This window comes from Lepidochelys kempii, chromosome 1 (genome assembly GCF_965140285.1).
Source record: "Lepidochelys kempii isolate rLepKem1 chromosome 1, rLepKem1.hap1, whole genome shotgun sequence".
Lineage (NCBI taxonomy): Eukaryota > Metazoa > Chordata > Testudines > Cheloniidae > Lepidochelys > Lepidochelys kempii.
The window spans coordinates 55,459,346-55,479,164 of record NC_136380.1 but is presented as its reverse complement, the minus strand read 5'-3'; the positions used below and the strand labels follow the sequence as shown (position 1 = coordinate 55,479,164).

At 43.4% G+C, this 19,819-nt stretch overlaps 1 protein-coding gene across 3 annotated transcripts in view; it reads right to left on the bottom strand.

Annotated features, from left to right (window-relative positions):
* COG6 (component of oligomeric golgi complex 6) overlaps positions 1–19,819 on the bottom strand; it is a 117,646-nt gene that overhangs the window by 22,780 nt on the left and 75,047 nt on the right. For all 3 annotated transcript variants that reach the window (XM_073342633.2, XM_073342615.2, XM_073342624.2), the window contains one exon: positions 18,772–18,889. In XM_073342633.2, the coding sequence (XP_073198734.1) occupies positions 18,772–18,889 (118 nt within the window). The remainder of the gene's footprint in view (positions 1–18,771; positions 18,890–19,819) is intronic.

Below are 19,819 nucleotides of genomic sequence, written 5' to 3'. Positions count from 1 at the left end.
GAACCAAGACAACTTCCCAATGCCTATACTCTCCACAGGCCAAGATTTACTTATCCTCAGGCACCAAGCTGAGGATCTACATGTGTTACCGATGCACAATATTACAGCTCCTAAGGAGCCAAATCAGAAGCAGGAAAGAAGCAGAAAAAGGATTCCAGCAAGAACTGAAACTGTGTTGGTTGAATCTGCTGGGAACTTTTATTGGCTGACCACAGAACTGGAGCCTCAGAGACACTGGAAGCATGCTGACTAGTGCAGTGCTCTTAAACAAGCTCACATGTGCCACATAGGGTCAAAAATCTTAAGAGCAAGGGGTTTTCCATCATAACTTATACTGAATGCATGAGGACCAAAGAGCGAGAATCCTGAACTCATGGTATCTTGAGAAAAAACACACTTTGGTAGCTCTATGTACTAATGACACTTTTTACTTACTAATATAATGTGGGGGCACATCAGTACTCAAGATCAAGAATTGCTCAAATGTGATTCTGTTCTCTCCACAGACTACTAGACATAGAACGTAAATCTATCAAAACGGGCAGCACTGCATCCATATTGTGAGACTTGACATTTCAGTTTAATCTAGACAGTCATTCTGCATTATTTCCCTCACTACAGCAAAAGTACATTTCCAATTCAGCATTAGCAAGTGGTATAAAAGAGCCCTAAGTCAAATGTATAGAGCATAGACAGGAATAAATGGTCTAATCATCTGGAATTCAGCATGTGAACAGTAACTAACAAAAACTGAGAGGACCTTTAAAAAGAAAGCAGTTCCAGGAATCTAAGCTGCAATTTATTTAAAATCTCCAGATAAACAGTTTAAGACTTCTGGACTACCCCAAACAAATTAAGTTATCAAGGGAGCATTATAATCAAACTTATATTTTAACCAGATCAGATTCATTTCTAGTTCTCACACAAAAATAGTCTAAATTAAAAAAGGGTTCATTTGGATTACAAAAAAATAAGTTTAGTAATTACTTACTGGTATTCCTAAAAAGTTTTTAAAGTGATTTTTAATTGCTTTATAAATTAATTTTATTTCATTTATATACTTAATGAATATTCAATATCCTCTGAAACAGGCATAAAAATCAAGAGACTTAAGATCTTACAGTAGTTCCTTTAAAATACATAATTCAAGCAATAATGAAGAAATACGGGAAACTGTTAAACAATCTAGAAACAATAAAACAATAAGCACATTTTACTTTTACAAACAAGTATTCTCAAGTGTGCATGCCAGGTGATGTGCACTGAATCCTTAGCAAATGGCATACTGTAAGCTCAACAGACTGTCTAGTGCTATAATCTTCCCTGAAAACCATAACATTTTCAGAAACAGTTTCAGTGTGCTGATACATTCACATAAGCACAATCCAATGAACTGGTAAAAAGGTAGGGATGTGAATAGAATAGAAGCCGCCCCCCCGCTTTTGGTTTTGAAACACAATAATAAAAAACTGGATGATTAAAAACATAACCCTGTAATCCCTCTTAATTAAAAAAAAATGACATTCACCACTAACTTAAAATCAACAAAAAGTTCCAGTATAAATGTTTAGCTGATTATCTGTATTTTTAAACTTTTACAGAGGTAATGAAAATTAGTTACAACTAAATAAAACACTTTATTTTATGGAAATTGTTTTGAGTATATAGTTATGTCATCAATTTTGCAATTTTTAAAAATCAATGTAGAATTGATTTGAATCACAGGAAATGTTACACTGGATCAGACCAGTGGTCCATGTATGAGATGCATGTTGTATTAATTTAAATGGAATATATGGGCCAAAGGTGTTAACATTATCTAGTCACTGTCCAACATTAAACTGTGTTAAACGTGGTCCAGGGTTTGGTATACAGAGACTTCAGATCTCTTAATGCCATGGCAAACACTCCCTTAAAAAAAATTTTAACTTTGTATTTAAAAAAAAGTTGGGGGGGGGGGGGCGGAAAACCAGTTAAAGCATTTGAAATGTAAAGTATTAGGAAAGGCTTTCATTTAACAACATCCCTTATCCTTTAGCTGGAGTTTTTAGAAAAAAATCCCCCCTCTCTTCCCCTTGTTGACAGTCTCACATGGTAACAAGATGGTAATATCTGGCCTTCTGGTGAAAAGAGAGGAAGAAGTTAGCTGAGACAGATTGGAGCTGCTGTTGTTGTTAAAGTCTGATCCCATTTCATTCCACATGGTGTTTGGGATTCAGCTGGAGCATAGAAGAGGTAATATCATCTGGGTCCCTCTTTCTGGCCCAGTTTGGTCAGGATACTCTCAGGATCAGGATGACAAAGGCCCAGGGTCCCAGGAGATGGTGGGGGTGGCAGCCATGATGATGAAGCTCCCTCCAATAGCCAATTTCTCTCCCAAAGACTCTTTCTTTCAGGACCCACAAAGGGAATGGTGAGAAATATAGTCTACCCCCTTATCATTTTGTCCACCAACTAGGCCTAGTTTCTGACACGTCAATTTTGGTTCACTGATTTCTGGTCCACACTTTCCTTGTTTACCAAGTATGGTCTTAACACAGTTCTTGAGTTATATCAGTAGGCCTTTTAGTTTGGACTAATACAGTCTGTCTCCCTTTCTTGTCTTTTCCCATAAATATTTATTAAAGATCATTGTGACATCTTATGAACTTTTACATACAGCTGAGCCCACAATTAGGGTAAATTACTGTGCCCAATTATCACAACAGGAAACAGAACCAGATGCCTCAGAGGAATGTGAAAAACACCCCGTAGGGACAATTATGGAATAACCTGCCAATAAAGTGAGACTTCCTCCTAAGATGAGGCAGTTAGCAGCTGGTTTAATCCCATTAACCATTTTTAACACTTTTAACTCCCTTAACTCTTAAAAATATTTCATTTGCATATATAACCATATGAATATTTTTATCCATTTTTAGATTTAAGTTTATTGATTATCTTATTGTAGTATTATGAGAAAGAGTAGACTTTTTATACTATACTCTCAAGAATAGTAGAGCTTCCTATTCAAAAACCAGTCAGAGAACACCTCAACCTCCCTGGTCACTCAATTACAGACCTAAAAGTCGCAATACTCCAACAAAAAAAATTCAAAACCAGACTCCAATGAGAAACTGCAGAATTGGAATTAATTTGCAAACTGGACACCATTAAATTAGGCTTGAATAAAGACTGGGAGTGGATGGATCATTACACAAAGTAAAAACTATTTCCCCATGCTAATTTTTCCCCTACTGTTACTCACACCTTCTTCTCAACTGTTGGAAATGGGCCATCCTGATTATCACTACAGAAGTTTTTTTTCTCCTGATAATAGCTCATCTTAATTGATTAGTCTTGTTATAGTTGGTATGGCAACACCCATTTTTTCATGTTCTCTGTGTGTGTGTATATATATATCTATCTTCCTACTGTATTTTCCATTGCATTCATCTGATGAAGTGGGTTTTAGCTCACGAAAGCTTATGCCCAAATAAATTTGTTAGTCTCTACGGTGCCACAAGTACTCCTCGTTCTTTTTGCTGATACAGACTAACACGGCTACCACTCTGAAACCATTCATTATTTTGTATACCTCTGTCATAACACCCCTTATTTCCTCTGTAAATAGTCCCAGTCCTCTTGCATTTGAAAGTGTTTCCAGATTCCTTGTCATTCTCTTTGCCTCTCACAATACCCCTCTATTTCTGCTATATCAGTTTTTGAGATGAGATACACAGAATACAGTGTTAAATTTTAGTTAAGGGAACACAAAATGATTTATATATTGGAATTATAATATTTTCTGTATTATTTTCTCTCCCACTGTTTACACATACTAACATTTTGTTTGCTTTTTGGACTACTACCACCACACACTGAGCAGAGATCTTCATTCAGCTGGTCACAATGATGCCCAGGTCTTTAACCTGAGTTTACAGTTATTTTGGAACCCAGTAAGATATATGAATAGCATAATCTATTCCTTCTAGTGTGCATTATCTTGCACATGTCAATATTGATTTTCAATCAATATCCTGCTGCCCATTCACCTAGCTTTGTTAAGTTCTTTTCAAATTCCTGATAACCTTGTCTAGTCTTAACTAACTGAAACAATCTTTTCATCCACAAGTTTTGCCACCTCACTCATTTTCCCATCATTGATAAGTATATTAAATACCACCAATCCTAGAACCTATCTTTGGGATACCCACTCAACATTTTGCCTTGCTGAAAACTGATAGAACATAGGCATAAACTATCTTACTTGATCCTGTGGTAAAACCATTCTGAATTTGTGATAGAAGCACTTTATACCAAGAATTATAACTCCTTTACAGAATCACTCAAAGAGAAGATAAGGGATATGGGGAAGAAAGTACTTATCAAACTACAAATATCATCAGCAAAAGGAAACCAGAAGGATACTAGCCAGTAAGATGGTGGGCAGTTTCATCTGTCAAAGCACAAGGTTGTGTAGAATTTTTATTTTAGAATGAAAATAAAGCCCCAAATATTAGTCCCTTTAAGGCCCCTTTCCATAGGGCTTGCTTGTTATCCACTAAATAAAGGTGAAACCCAAAAGTAAATCAAATGATCTGGAGGATGGTGTGGACTGCACCCTCAGCAAGTTTGCAGATGACACTAAACTGGGAGGAGAGGTAGATATGCTGGAAGGTAGGGATAGGATACAGAGGGACCTAGAGAAATTGGAGGATTGGGCCAAAAGAAATCTGATGAGGTTCAACAAGCACAAGTGCAGAGTCCTGCACTTAGGACGGAAGAATTCAATGCACCGCTACAGACTAGGGACCGAATGGCTTGGCAGCAGTTCTACAGAAAAGGACCTAGGGGTTACAGTGGACGAGAAGCTGGATATGAGTCAACAGTGTGCCCTTTTTGCCAAGAAGGCCAATGGCATTTTGGGATATATAAGTAGGGGCATTGCCAGCAGACAGAGGGAACGTGATCGTTCCCCTCTATTTGACACTGGTGAGGCCTCATCTGGAGTACTGTGTCCAATTTTGGGCCCCACACTATAAGAAGGATGTGGAAAAATTGGAAAGAGTCCAGCGGAGGGCAACAAAAATGTTTAGGGGACTGGAACACATGAGTTATGAGGAGAGGCTGAGGGAACTGGGATTGTTTAGTCTGTGGAAGAGAAGAATGAAGGGGGATTTGATAGCTGCTTTCAACTACCTAAAGGGGGTTCCAAAGAGGATGGCTCTAGACTGTTCTCAGTGGTAGCAGATGACAGAACAAGGAGTAATGGTCTCAAGTTGCAGTGGGGGAGATTTAGGTTGGATATTAGGAAAAACTTTTTCACTAGGAGGGTGGTGAAACACTGGAATGCGTTACCTAGGGAGGTGGTGGAATCTCCTTCCTTAGAAGTTTTTCAGGTCAGGCTTGACAAAGCCCTGGCGGAGATGATTTAGTTGGGGATCAGTCCTGCTTTGAGCAGGGGGTTCGACTAGGTGACCTCCTGAGGTCCCTTCCAACCCTGATATTCTATGATATAAGGAGGGATGGACCTGCTGCTGCTCCCATTCTTCTCAACCATAGAGTCTAAAAAGACAAGGACTCTGTAGCAGAGGGGAAAGGAGGAGATAATGGAGCAAAATATCTTGAACACCAGAAGCGCAGCAAGATTTTAAAAGGTTTTGTAAAAGAGGACTGCAGCTATAAATTCTATGTCTCTGCCTGGGGGGACGGAGCAGCAGGCATAACAAAGGGATTTTTCTTTTTTGAGCTGGAGTTTTCTCTACCTAAAGGCAGGGTAGTTAACCTTCTGCAGGGAAATTCACAGACGTGAAGAGGTTGGGTTTTGTTTTTTTTAGCTAAGAGCAGCTAGAGGGGTTTTTTGTCTATTTGCCTGGAGACAAAGGTGTTAGTCTTTTTTTTTTTTAAAAGGATTTTTCTGTAGGCTGAGAATAGCTATCAGAGAACATAGGTATCAGGTTAAAGCACAGCAAAATTTTACAAGCCAGGGTTTGTTTTTTGTGGTTTTCTTTCTAACTCTTGGGTGTATAGTTAAAAACAGAGAGGCTAAGATGACAGAAACCAAGGCACAACACAAATTGGAGTTAACCAGACTGGAGGTAGCGAAAGAGGCAGAAAAAGCCCTAGAGGCTGCCCACAAGAGAGCCATGGAGGCAAGGGAAAAAGAAATGGAGGCAAGGGACAAAGAACCGGAGGAGAAGGAAAAAGAGAGGAAGCATGCACTGGAGATGGAGAAGGTAAAGGCTCAGCAGAATATACCAACAAACCCTAGCAATCCTTCTCCAGGTACCATTTCCCATCCCAGAAAGTTCCCCACCTACAAGGCAGGCAATGATACCGAGGCCTTCTCAGAAAACTTCGAAAGGGCCTGCCTTGGGTACAGCATTTCTACAGACCAATACATGGTAGAGCTGAGGCTGCAGCTCAGTCGACCCTTAGCTGAGGTGGTGGCTGAAATGCCTAAGGAACACATGAACAATTATGAACTGTTTAAAACCCAGGCGAGAGTCAAAATGGGGCTAACACCCGAGCATTCCCGTCGGTGGTTCAGAGCCCGAAGATGGAAACCAGACGTGTCATTTACCCGACATGCCTACCACATTATGAAACATTGGGATGCCTGGATATCAGAAGCAAGTGTTAAATCTCCAGAAGATTTGCCCTTCCTAATGCAAATGGAGCAGTTCTTAGAGGGTGTTCCTGAGGAAATAGAAAGATACATCCTAGATGGGAAGCCCAAAACTGTAATCGAGGTGGGAGAGATTGGAGCCAAATGGGTGGAAGTGGCAGAAAAGAAAAAAACTGGTTGCAGTTGGAGCGGATACCAGAAGGGACAACCTCAGACCACACCCAACTACCCGGGGCAGCCCAAGGCCTCACCTACCCCCCAAGGAACCCTCCAGACACCTTATCGTCCCGCCACACCGTTCTCCAGTAACCCACCTTGCCCCAGTGACCCGTCAGCTGGCCGATGTTTTAAATGTAACGAGCTGGGGCATGTAAAGGCCAACTGCCCCAAGAACCCCAACAGATTACAGTTCATTGCACTGGAATCACACCAGAGGTCCTCAGGCCCAGATACCTCCCAGATACCCTCAGAGCGGAGGGAAACTGTGAGTGAGGGTGGGAAGAAGGATACCACGTGGAGGGACATCAGAGCACAAGTGTCAGCTATCCATGCTTCCTTAGTGGACTCCAATTTAATTGACCCAGAGGTCCAAGTGACGATTCAACCCTTCAAGTCAACTCTTTTGACTTGCCTACAGCCTAGCTGCCGGTCCAGTACTAGGGCTGGTCAGGAACATGGACTTTTGCAGTCTATGATGATTATCCCATCCCCATGCTGTTGGGGGAAGACTTGGCCAATCATGTGAAGCTAGCCAAGAGGGTGGGAATGGTCACCCGCAGCCAGGCTAAGCAAGCTGTCACACCTAGCTCTGTTCCGGAAACTTCTACCAGGAACCGGTCAGAGGTGATGGAACTGGACCCCATGTCAACATCTGCAACAGCAGTAGTGGACCCAGTCACAGAGACCCAGAACCGGAACCAGCCAGTTCCAGAACCGGAACCAGCGGAACAACCAACACCAGAACCATTGCCAGCACTGAATCCAGTACTTGCAACCCCAAAACCAGAGGGCCCCACCGAACCTGCACTGGCAGCAGCAGATAACCCTACACAAGAGGCTCAGCCGGAGCCTGAACCCCAACATAGTGCACCAGCAGAGAACAGTTCACAGTCAATGGAAACAGCCCCGTCATCTTCATCTCTTCCAGAGGGACCAAGCCCAGGTCCACAATCCAATGAGGAACTGATGTCTCTAGCATCAAGGGAACAGTTCCAGACCGAACAGGAAGCAGATGAAAGCCTCCAGAGAGCTTGGACGGTGGCACGGAGCAACCCACCACCTCTCAGCTCTTCTAATCAATCCAGGTTTGTTGTAGAAAGAGGAATTTTATACAAGGAAACTCTTTCTGGTGGACACCAGGAAGACTGGCATCCTCACAGACAGTTGGTAGATCCAACTAAACACCGGGTAAAGCTATTAAGCTTAGCCCACGATCATCCTAGTGGCCATGCTGGGGTGAACAGAACCAAAGACCATTTGGGAAAGTTGTTCCACTGGGAGGGATGTTTCTACTTATGTCCGGTCTTGTGAGGTGTGCCAAAGAGTGGGAAAACCCCAAGACCAGGTCAAAGCCCCTCTCCAGCCACTCCCCAGCATTGAGGTTCCATTTCAGCGAGTGGCTGTGGATATTCTGGGTCCTTTTCCAAAAAAAACACCCAGAGGAAAGCAGTACATACTGACTTGCATGAATTTTGCCACCCGATGGCCAGAAGCAGTAGCTCTAAGCAACACCAGGGCTAAAAGTGTGTGCCAGGCACTAACATACATTTTTGCCAGGGTAGGTTGGCCCTCCGACATCCTCACAGATGCAGGAACTATGGAAAGCCTTTGGGAAGCTCATGGGGTGAATCACTTGGTTGCCACCCCCTTACCATCATCAAACAAATGGCCTGGTGGAGAAGTTTAATGGAACTTTGGGGGCCATGATATGTAAATTTGTAAATGAGCACTCCAATGATTGGGACCTAGTGTTGCAGCAGTTGCTCTTTGCCTACAGAGCTGTACCACATCCCAGATTAGGGTTTTCACCATTTGAACTTGTATATGGCTGCGAGGTTAAGGGGCCATTACAGTTGGTGAAGCAGCAATGGGAGGGGTTTATACTTTCTCCAGGAACTAACATTCTGGATTTTGTAACCAACCTACAAAACACCCTCCGAATCTCTTTAGCCCTTGCTAAAGAAAACCTACAGGATGCTCAAAAAGAGCAAAAAGCCTGGTATGATAAACATGCCAGAGAGCGTTCCTTCAAATTCGGGGACCAGGTCATGGTCTTAAAGGCGCTCCAGGCCCATAAAATGGAAGCGTCGTGGGAAGGGCCATTCACGGACCAAGAACGCCTGGGAGCTGTTAATTACCTCATAACATTCCCCACCTCCAACCGAAAGCCTAAGGTGTACCATATTAATTCTCTAAAGCCCTTTTATTCCAGAGAATTAAAGGTTTGTCAGTTTACAGCCCAGGGAGGTGACGACGCTGAGTGGCCTGAAGGTGTCCACTACGAAAGGAAAAGTGATGGTAGCGTGGAAGAGGCAAACCTCTCCATGACCCTTGGGCGTATGCAGTGACAGCAGATCAAGGAGCTGTGCACTAGCTACACGCCGACGTTCTCAGCCACCCCAGGACTGACTGAACAGGCATACCACTCCATTGACACAGGTAATGCTCACCCAATTAAAGCCCAACCTTATCGGGTGTCTCCTCAAGCTAAAACTGCTATAGAACGGGAGATCCATGGTATGCTACACATGGGTGTAATCCGCCCCTCTGGCAGTGCATGGCCATCTCCAGTGGTTCTAGTTCCCAAACCAGATGGGGAGATACGTTTTTGCGTGGACTACCGTAAGCTAAATGTTGTAACTCACCCAGACAACTATCCAATGCCACGCACAGATGAACTACTGGAGAAACTGGGACGAGCCCAGGTCATCTCTACCTTGGACTTAACCAAGGGGTACTGGCAGGTACTGCTAGATAAATCCGCCAAGGAAAGGTCAGCCTTTACCACATATGTCGGGCTGTATGAATTTAATGTGCTCCCTTTCAGTCTGCGGAATGCACCTGCCACCTTCCAAAGACTTGTAGATGGTCTCCTAGCGGGATTGGGAGAATGTGCAGTCGCTTACCTTGACGATGCGGCCATATTTTTTTATTTCTGGACAGACCACCTGGAACATCTACAAAAAGTCTTTGAGTGCATAAGGGAGGCAGGACTAACTGTTAAGGATAAGAAGTGTCAAATAGGCCTAAACAGAGTGACTTACCTTGGACACCAGGTGGGTCAAGGAACTATCAACCCCCTACAGGCCAACGTGGATGCTATCCAAAAGTGGCCTGTCCCAAAGTCAAAGAAACAGGTCCAATCCTTCTTAGGCTTGGCTGGATATTACAGGCGATTTGTATCGCAATACAGCCAAATCGCACCCCACTGACAGACCTAACCAAAAAGAAACAGCCAAATGCAGTTCAGTGGACTGTAGAGAGTCAGAAGACCTTTAACCAGGTTAAAGCAACACTCATGTCTGACCCTGTGCTAAGGGCCCCAGACTTTGACAAACCATTCCTAGTAACCACAGATGAGTCCAAGTGTGGTGTGGGAGCAATCTTAATGCAGGAAGGATCGAAACAAGAGTTCCATCCTGTCGTGTTTCTCAGCAAGAAGCTGTCCGAGAGGGAAAGCCACTGGTCAATCAGTGAAAAGGAATGTTACGCCATTGTCTACGCTCTGGAAAAGCTACGCCCATACGTTTAGGGACGCCGTTTCCACCTGCAGACCGACCATGCTGCGCTACAGTGGCTTCATACCGCCATGGGAAATAACAAAAATCTTATTCGGTGGAGTTTAGCTCTCCAAAATTTTGATTTTGACATACAACACATCTCAGGAGCTTCTAACAAAGTGGCTGATGCACTCTCCCGTGAAAGTTTCCCAGAATCAACAGGTTAAAATCGTCCTTGAGATGTGGAAAATATTGTTAGTCTTTGTACACTTGGTAGTATATTTAGAGGTGCATGTGTCTTATTAACTCTGTTTTCTCCTTGCGCTCCAGGAAGAAATCACAGCCAGTGTTTCACCCTATCTGTGATTTGGGGAGCATGTCATAAATATAAAGGAAAGGGTAACCACCTTTCAGTCCACAGTGCTATAAAATCCCTCCTGGCCAGAGGAAAAACCGTATCACCTGTAAAGGGTTAAGAAGCTAAGATAACCTCGCTGGCACCTGACCAAAATGACCAATGAGGAGACAAGATACTTTCAAAGCTGGAGGGGGTGGGGGGGAACAAAGGGTCTGGCTGTCTGTGTGATGCTTTTGCCGGGAACAGATCAGGAATGCAGCTCAGAACTCCTGTAAAAAGTAAGTAAGTAATCTAGCTAGAAATGCGTTTGATTTCGTTTTTTAATGTCTGGTAAAATAGCTGTGTTGAATGGAACGTATATTCCTGTTTTTGTGTCTTTTTGTAACTTAAGGTTTTGCCTAGAGGGATTCTCTATGTTTTGAATCGGATTACCCTGTAAGGTATTTATCATCCTGATTTTTACAGAGGTGATTCTTTAACTTTTTCTTTAATTAAAATTCTTTTTTTAAGAATCTGATTGATATTTCATTGTTCTTAAGATCCAAGGGTTTGGGTCTGTGTTCACCTGTACAAATTGGTGAGGATTTTTATCAAGCCTTCCCCAGGAAAGGGGGTGTAGGGCTTGGGGGGATATTTTGTGGGGGGCGGGAGACATCTCCATGTGGGCTCTTTCCCTGTTTTTTGTTTAACACGCTTGGTGGTGGCAGCATAGGGTTCAAGGACAAGGCAAAGTTTGTACCTTGAGGAAGTTTTTAACTTAAGATGGTAAGAATAAGCTTAGGGGGTCTTTCATGCAGGTCCCCACATCTGTACCCTAGAGTTCAGAGTGGGGAAGGAACCTTGACAAGGTCTGTCAACCTGGGAAGGTGGAGACGTGACTTCACGGATAGGCAAATCAGATTGGGGAATCATACCTGCCTCAGACATGATAGAGCTATGAGAATAAGTTAATGCTCTTTCCTGTTTCAGGACCCCAAGGAGCAGCGGTGTTGCATGACAGACACGTAGCAGCGTTTGAGGCAAAGGAGTGAGAAAGGCAATTTCCAGAGAGTTACAACCAAAAACTCCCCTTGAGTAGAAAAGTTTGCATTTCATGTTGGACACTGTTGCAAAGAGATCTCTCTGAGATGGTGTAGAAGATAAAGAAGTTCCAAAATACAGAATCACTTAGTTCCCATTCATGATCTTGACAGAAAAGTCTTCTCAAGGTGTCTGCTATAGTGTTCTCCAGACCTGCAAAGTGGACTGCTGAGAGGTCTATTCGGTGCAGTATGCACCAATTCCAAAGTTGTATTGATTCTGCACATAATGGCTTTGATTTTACTCCTCCCTGGTGGTTTATATAGTACATTGTTGCCCTGCTGTCCATCATAACTTTTATTATATAACCCCTGTTCCTGGGTAGGAAATGAAGGTATATCCAACCGTCTGAGTTCTAATAGGTTGAATGAAGGGATGACTTCTGTGGAGTCCATTTGCCTTGTGCCATGAAGTCTCCGAGGTGAGTTTCCCAACCTAACAGTGAGGTTTCTGTGGTGATGACTTTTGTAGGGGAAAAGAATGGGTCTCCCACACAAACTGAGGAATCCCTCAGGTGGTGGAAGGACCTGCGGACTCTCTGATGAACCAACATTCACACAGACAGGTAGTGCTTGTTGGGAGTATAATGGCTTTGAACAGCTTTGTAGGCATCAAGAATAGAGTCTGGCATGGGGTATTATAAATGTGTAGGTGGCCACATAGCCTGGAAGTTGAAGGCAAGACCTTGCTATGGTCTAAGGACTCTGCTGCACAGAGGAAATGAGGTTGCACAACATGACAAACCTGGTATGTCACTGTGACAGGGTAACCCGAGCCAGCCCTCTGTCACACCAGCTCCAATCAGGAAAGGGGAACTGGAGCTGGCTGAGTAAGCCCAGGCCTAAATGGAAAATAGGGGACAGCTGCCAGCCTCGTTAGCAAGGGGCTACATAAAGGCTGGCAGGAAGGACGCCAGGGGAGAGGAAAGGGAGGAGCTAGAGGCCCCCTCCCCTGTTGGCTGCAAAAGCTAGCAGTCCCTGAGGCTGTGAGCCTGACGCTGTCTGTATCTACAAGGTGGTGGGAACTTGTACTGTAAATAAAGAGCACGGATGATTGCACCAAAGCAGAGATCTCTTGCTGGTTTGTTGGTGCAGAAGAGGCAGAAGATAGAGGGGCCTGCCTGCACCCTATTACAGCCATGCTGGTCATCTAGTCCAGGATGGTTCCGATCAAGTTGATACGTTAGACAAGTGTTGCTGTCGATTTTTCTGCATTGAGACAAAGACCCAGTGACTGGAAGAGGGCTAGGGGCCTTGTTGATTGCTGACTGAACCTCTGGAAGGAACAAACTTTGAGGAGTCAATTCTCCAGGTAGGGGAGTATGACTATTCCCAGCTGTCAAAGATGGGCTGCAACTACTGAGAAGACCTTTGTAAAGACCCTTGGAGTGGTCAAAAGGCTGAAAGGAAGAACTCTGCACTCATAGTGCCCACAATGCACTGCACTCCTTGCCCACAATGAACTGTTGGAAGTATCTGTGGCACAGAGGCACAGCAACGTGGAAGTAATGTAGTCCATAGGGCTAGCTTGCCTTTATTATATTCTCTGTCTTGCTTTCATTATATTCTGTCTTTTATTATAGTCAGCAGTAATGCAAGGAACTTACAGGCCTGTACCCTGTAAGACACTGGCTTCAGCAGTTAGCCTAAGGCTTGAGGTCTATGAACTCTGGCACAGACAAATGACCTAATGGTCACCCCTAAGTTTTGAGGAACTGGAAACAGAATGCGTGACGCCAACAAACCAGCTCAGGTTAAAATTAACAGGCCAGTTCACTTGTGTGTAACCTTTAAAGGCATGTCAAGGGGCAGTGCAATGCTGTCAGGCTAATTCAATTGTGTGTTTGTATCAAACGGATGTTAAATGGGCTAGCAGACACCAGCCCATTCACTTGTGTTGATAATAGATCAAGGAAAATGTGGATGGTATTGTTTTCATCTGTCTGTATCCTGTACTCAATCAACCTTCAGATCAAAGATGTGTATATACTGTATGAAACTAATGATATTACCTGTATTGTCTTCAATTATCCAGCCCTGTTATAATGAATGGCCAGCAATTACCTTACCTAAATCAATATACATTGTGGATTATGTGTGTATACATGGGAAGTAGAAGGTTAACTTCAAAGCGGGTGTGGTTGGTTTAACAATAGAGATTCAGACTGTTTGAATTACCTATTCTTCATCAAAGGAAATTCCCACATGGTAATAACGATGGTCAGCTTGCTAGCCTGTTTTAACTATAAAAAGAGAAGCCTTGGGCATGATCCTGCCATCTCTAATCTGCTGAATTCTAAACAGGGGGAGTTTTGAGCCACTGGACTGAAATCCCCAAAAAGCTAGTTTTGGGAAAGTCCTGAAAGACTAATGGAGAATTAGCAGACACAGTATCTCTGCAATCAAGTGGACTCATATATTCTGATTTAACTGTAATGTATTTTATCTGCTTTTAACCTTTCTAATAACTCATTTCTTTTTCTTAATTAATATATATTTAGTTAGTTTACTAAGGATTAGCTAACGGCGCTGTTTTTGATGAGATCCTGAAGTATCCAGGGAACTTGGGTGAGTGACCAACGCTTTGGGGCTGGAAAAACCTAATGTGTGGCCGCTTTGGTTTTAATAATCTAACATCATAAGATCCAGTTTGCCTGGCTGTCTGTACTCTGTGGTAAACTAGTACAATAATCCACGAGTACCCTTTTATTACTGGCGTGGTGAAATCTAATGATGGAATATACCACCGGTTTGAGGTGTCTGCCCTATTTTCTGGCAGTCTGTCCTGAGTCTGGGCATTCTCATCTGTGGCCCACTCTAGGCATGGCGACACAGGGGGGGCAGGAATGGGGGCGGGATTTTGTCCATAATGACATCAGCTAGCCACAGGAACATGAGCTAACACCAGTTTTTGGATAGAACATCCATAAATGTCTGACCACAAGAGTGCCGTGGCAATGAGCTGACATACATGATAATAAGTTGAGATCATTAATATGCTAACCTACAAGAGAATGACACCCCAACATTAGTAGGGTGAGGAAATACAAATAAGAGAGGAGAAACCCCTCCTGAATATGCATTAGACATAGTGGTGTCAGTGTAACATAAAAGCTGTATCCCAGCCTGTGCTCAGGAGGGGGGGGGAGAGAGAAATGTACTCCTTGGGAGGAAAGTGATGGTGATGAGGAAGATAATGGCCAACATCACAAGTTGTTCTGAAGGGATGTTGTGAGTATATGGATGTTCAGATGTACATTTTGTATTATCTCTGTCTGCCTTACTGGTTTGTGATTTTGCTAAACGTATTAATAAACTACTGTAAATATAGAAGGGTTCCTATACAGTCAGAGTGTTGCAACTGTGCTTACAGGGGGTCCCAACTACACAGTAATTTTAATAATACTGAGCCTGATCTTGGGACAAGAATCTGTAAAACCTCGAAGTGATAACGGGGAATTCTTAAGTACAATAGAACCTCAAAGATATGAACACCAGAGTTACAGACTGACCGGTCAACCAGACACCATCAGGCAGCAGCAGAGACAAAAACAAAAAACCAGCAAATACTGTACCTGTATTGCACCTTAGAGGTAGGCACATCTGGGCTGCCCGTCTCCTCCCCCACCACATGGGGGGCAGGCACTTACAGGTAGGAGGTGAAGATGGTGGGTTTCACAGGCATAGTTGTGAGAACCAGAGCAGGAGCAGTGCTGGGGTCTGTGGCTTTCCTGTAAATCAGAGACACAAGTTCCCTCCTCCCCTTTCCCAAGCTCCTGCTGGAACCTGGCCTGGAATGTTTGCTGCTGGAACCCAAGCTCCTGCCTATATGCTGCGCTCTGGAGGAGCTGCTCAGTTTTAAAGGGTACCATGTGTCCACTGACACTGCGGTGCCCCAGGGTGCCTCACTCAGCACTCTTGCAGCCAAGCGGCTAGAACCAGCCACCTACGCACACATTCACCCACTGGGCAGCCACTTACAGGTAGGAGGTGAAGATGCTGAAGTTTGCAGGCACAACTGTGAGCCCCTGCTCTGAGCAGTCCGCCCTGAGGAGCATCCCATAATGGTTTGTTCTGAGTTACGAACAACCTCCATTCCCAAGGTGTCCGTAATTCTGAGGTTCTACTGTAATCAATATAACACAACCTATAAATCAAGCTACAGTATGAATCCTAGAGGTTCAGGGCAATGAATCAGTCTCCCAAACCTAAAGTTGAAATTATTGCTGCAGGGCTTACCATCCTGTGCATGGATAAAATGTATTCTAAGTCCTGAGATCCAAGATCTGTCTCCATTCTCCTTTTTTCTTGGGGCCTAAGTAGTAATAGGAATAGAAACATTTTCTGCTGAAGTTGGGAGGAACTTGTGGGATTGTACCCTCCTGTCTTTAGAGACTCTTGAGAGAGGAGTGCCTGAAATGGGACTGGGAGTGGAGAAGGAGGGTGGAACTGAATTAGGTAGAATAGCCCGTGGAAACTACTGTGATACTTGTCCAAAGTAATGATGTCCCAGAACAGTAGGAAAACAGTCCCCATAGGGTAGATGGAAGGTAGGGCAATGGAGTGATTCATGAATATCTTCCAGTGGGTCAAACTGGTCACTTGGGAGGCAACAGAGAAAGATGGCCCCTGCTTGTGGACCCTGGGCCTCTTTTGGGGAGGTTTGGTCCATCTCTGGGAGGTGAAATACTGTACTGGGAGAGATCACTGGGTTGTCTGTGATCTACATTTTCTTTTTGTTGTAGTAGCGTAGGTGCCTAGGGATCGCAATGTTGCCCTAGAGTCCTTGAGAGAGTGGAGAGACCTGTCCATGCTGCCACTAAAGAGTATGGCTCCTTCAAAGAAAAAATTCTCCACTATGTGCTGTACTTCCCTGGGGAGACCAGAGGACTGCAGCCTTGGAGTCTGATGCATAATTATGCCTACTGCCATAGAGCGAGATGCGGTATCATGTGTGTCAAGAGAGGCCTACAGAGAAGCCTTGGCAGTCATCTGGCTCTTGGAGATTAGGGCTTGTGGTAGATGGTTCTGTGGTAGATGGTCAATAAAATGAAAAAATTTTACTATATTTCATGTAGTCACATTTTGCCAACAAGGCATGGTGGAACTGCAGAGAAGCCAGAGATCGATTTATGGCCAAAGAGGTCCAGGCATTTGAGCCCCTTATCATGAAAAGCTGATCTGGATCAGCACCATCTTTTTCTTTTGTTAACCACGTTGACCACCAGAGAGTTTGGGCTAGGGTGAGAAAAAAGGTACTCCGAGCCCTTGGCTACCACACATTACTGCTTGTCAGCCTTCTTGTATGTAAGTAGGAGGGTAGTTGGTGTTTGCAAAATGGGATGGGCCAGTAACAAGAGGGCATCAGTAGCAGAAGGGCTTGCCTTGAAAAGAGGTATGCAAGCTATCTACCAACAATTGCTGAGATTCCTGTATCTTCTCTAGAGCGATCTGCAAAGTCTCATCCAGTCTCTTGATCAGTTTCCGAAAGATGTTGAAATCATTAACATAGGATGTAGGAGGAGGCATAACAACTTCATCTGGGGAGGAAGAGGATTTGTTTGAAGGGTGTGTCCCCTCCTCTGCCCCTAGTTCCTGTTCTTCCAAAGGGTCTCCCTATGGAAGAGAGTCCCATCTACTGGTGCCTACTCATTTTGATGGTTCTTCTTATGTGGGGACATCCTATAGAACTGGTCACTGTAGGGAGCCCCAGGTTCCAAAAAACACACTGTGGAGGAGCATAAGCAAAGGGGAAGGAATCCCACAGGTGTTCCTGCCAGGGAGGATGGGATGGACAATGACTAGCCCTTAGAGTCTCATCAACTGGGTATGCCACCAAAGGAGGCTGGAATGGGAAGGATTCCACCACCTGGAGAGAAATTTCCAAGTCAGAGGAAGTGTCATCCCCTGCATCCAAGAGCTAGGGGCGTTGGTCCTGGTGGCCATGTTGGTATTGGAGGCCAAGAGAGTACTATCATTCACATCAGTACCGGTGGCTGACTTCATGTGTGAAGGTGCGGAGGTACTGGAGGACATGTCAGGGCATGCATATATGTTGGTACTGGCAGGAAATGCCTCTCTGGTACTTGTAGTAGAGGGATTCAGTCCTTCCAACAGCTGGAGAACCTCCTGGAAGAGAAACATGGTCAGTACTGGTGATCCTGGGCACTACTCCTCAGGATGGGATGTGTCGAGCAGTACCAGAGACGATACAGATGGGCGGTCTGTATATTCATCAGATCTCAAGGAGCAATTCATAAGGAGTAGTTTCAATCTGTCCTCCCTCATCTTTCTGGATCTATGCTTGAAGCCGGAGCAGACCTTACATTCAATGGGATGTGGGACTCTCTGAGGCAGCTGGAATGACCCTTGCTGAGGGGAAAGGACCAGGGACAGATCTGGCATGGTTTGAAGCCTATAGTTTTGGGCACAACCCATGTAAGACAGGCCGCAAACAAAAGAGAGGCTGTGGGGGTGAAGGCCATGACTACGAATGGGGTGGAAACCCTCATGGAAGTACAAACCAATGCTATAAAACAGAGAAGAAAACTACAAACTAAATAAAAAAGGACAAAATACTAAAAAAGTAAAGAAGAAAATAGGCAAGCTAAGGAGCTAGCTAGTGGACACCGCAACACTCTGTCTCGAGCTACACAGGCGGCTGAGAAGGAACTGGAGTGGTGGTGCCTCTGTCCCTACCTATATACCCAAGGTCTGGAGCACAAGGCGCAGACCTGCAGACGCCGCTAACGAAAAGTCTTTGATCAGAAATGCGCACACATATATAGTTGGACAACTGGCAGGGACAATAACGTGAATAATAATTAATTCATCCCACCCTCATTTACTGTATGTGTTACAGAGCACATAGCAACATGAAATGTCAATTTTAGGATAATGAATCAAACTGTAAACAACAATTTTTACTCCATCAGTCTCCTTACATTAAGGAAAAACTGGATAATGTGTTTTAAAATATGAAAAGCTTATATTTCTGAAACAAACCTTTTCCATTAGCTTACTTGCATGTAGGCTCAGACTATTGAAGAATATCTTTTTGCTTAACAAATGCATTTCTTCAATTGTGGTTAACAACATGGCTGCGCTGTTTCCCAAAATACCACTGAAACCAAAAAGAAAATACTTTGTTAAATCCAAGAAAGAAATATAAAACAGATCCAGATATTTTAATCAATGTTCAAGAATATGACACCAAGTCTAAAAGTTGGAAATGCACAGTGAACTGTCATAGGAAACAGCTTCCCCTATTAACTAATGCTAATAATAATTTGTAAGATAGGATGATTAGTGAGAACAAGCGCCACCAGCCAAGATAATAAACAATCTCTGCTATAACATATGCAGAACTTAAATTAAGTCATATATTCAATTAAAAAAAAATACTGGAATTACAGCTTTGTTAAAAAGAAAATTACCTGAGCATCCAATTCAGGTTTTGCCTTGGTGGATTTTTGTTTGTTTGAATGTTTAAAGCCAACAAGGAAGAGAAAATACTAAATTTTCAGTTTTACAGCAAAAAAAAAACGTAGTCCATAACGAAACTAACATTTTATTTTTTCAAGATGGGCTAAAAATATTTACCTATCCAATATGCTACTGTCTTTTTAAATAAGTGGGAAAAAATACTCAACTTTGTTTCTGCTACAGAGAACAAAATCCAAATGAGAAAGATGTGTTGATAACATCATTCCACCTCCCCTACTTTCCAGGTAAATGTGTCTCTTCACATATAAAACTGTACATTTTTAAAGTGTTGAAGAGTACGTGCTTGGCTACTGGAAGTGTAAAATTAGTTTATTAGTTTTACTACAACTGTTTTATACCCATTATGCCATGACACTTTTCTACACACTTCTTGCATATGAGTTTGTCGTCTAAACTAAAAGTAATTCTAAGTTACAGACTGTCTTGGGTAAAAACTATCATATCTGAGTGGGATTAATGTGACATCCTTAAAAAAAAATAGCAGCTTGGTTTTCAGACAACCATCAGCCCCAGTAAAGTCACCATCTCTCAAATTAGACCTTGTTAT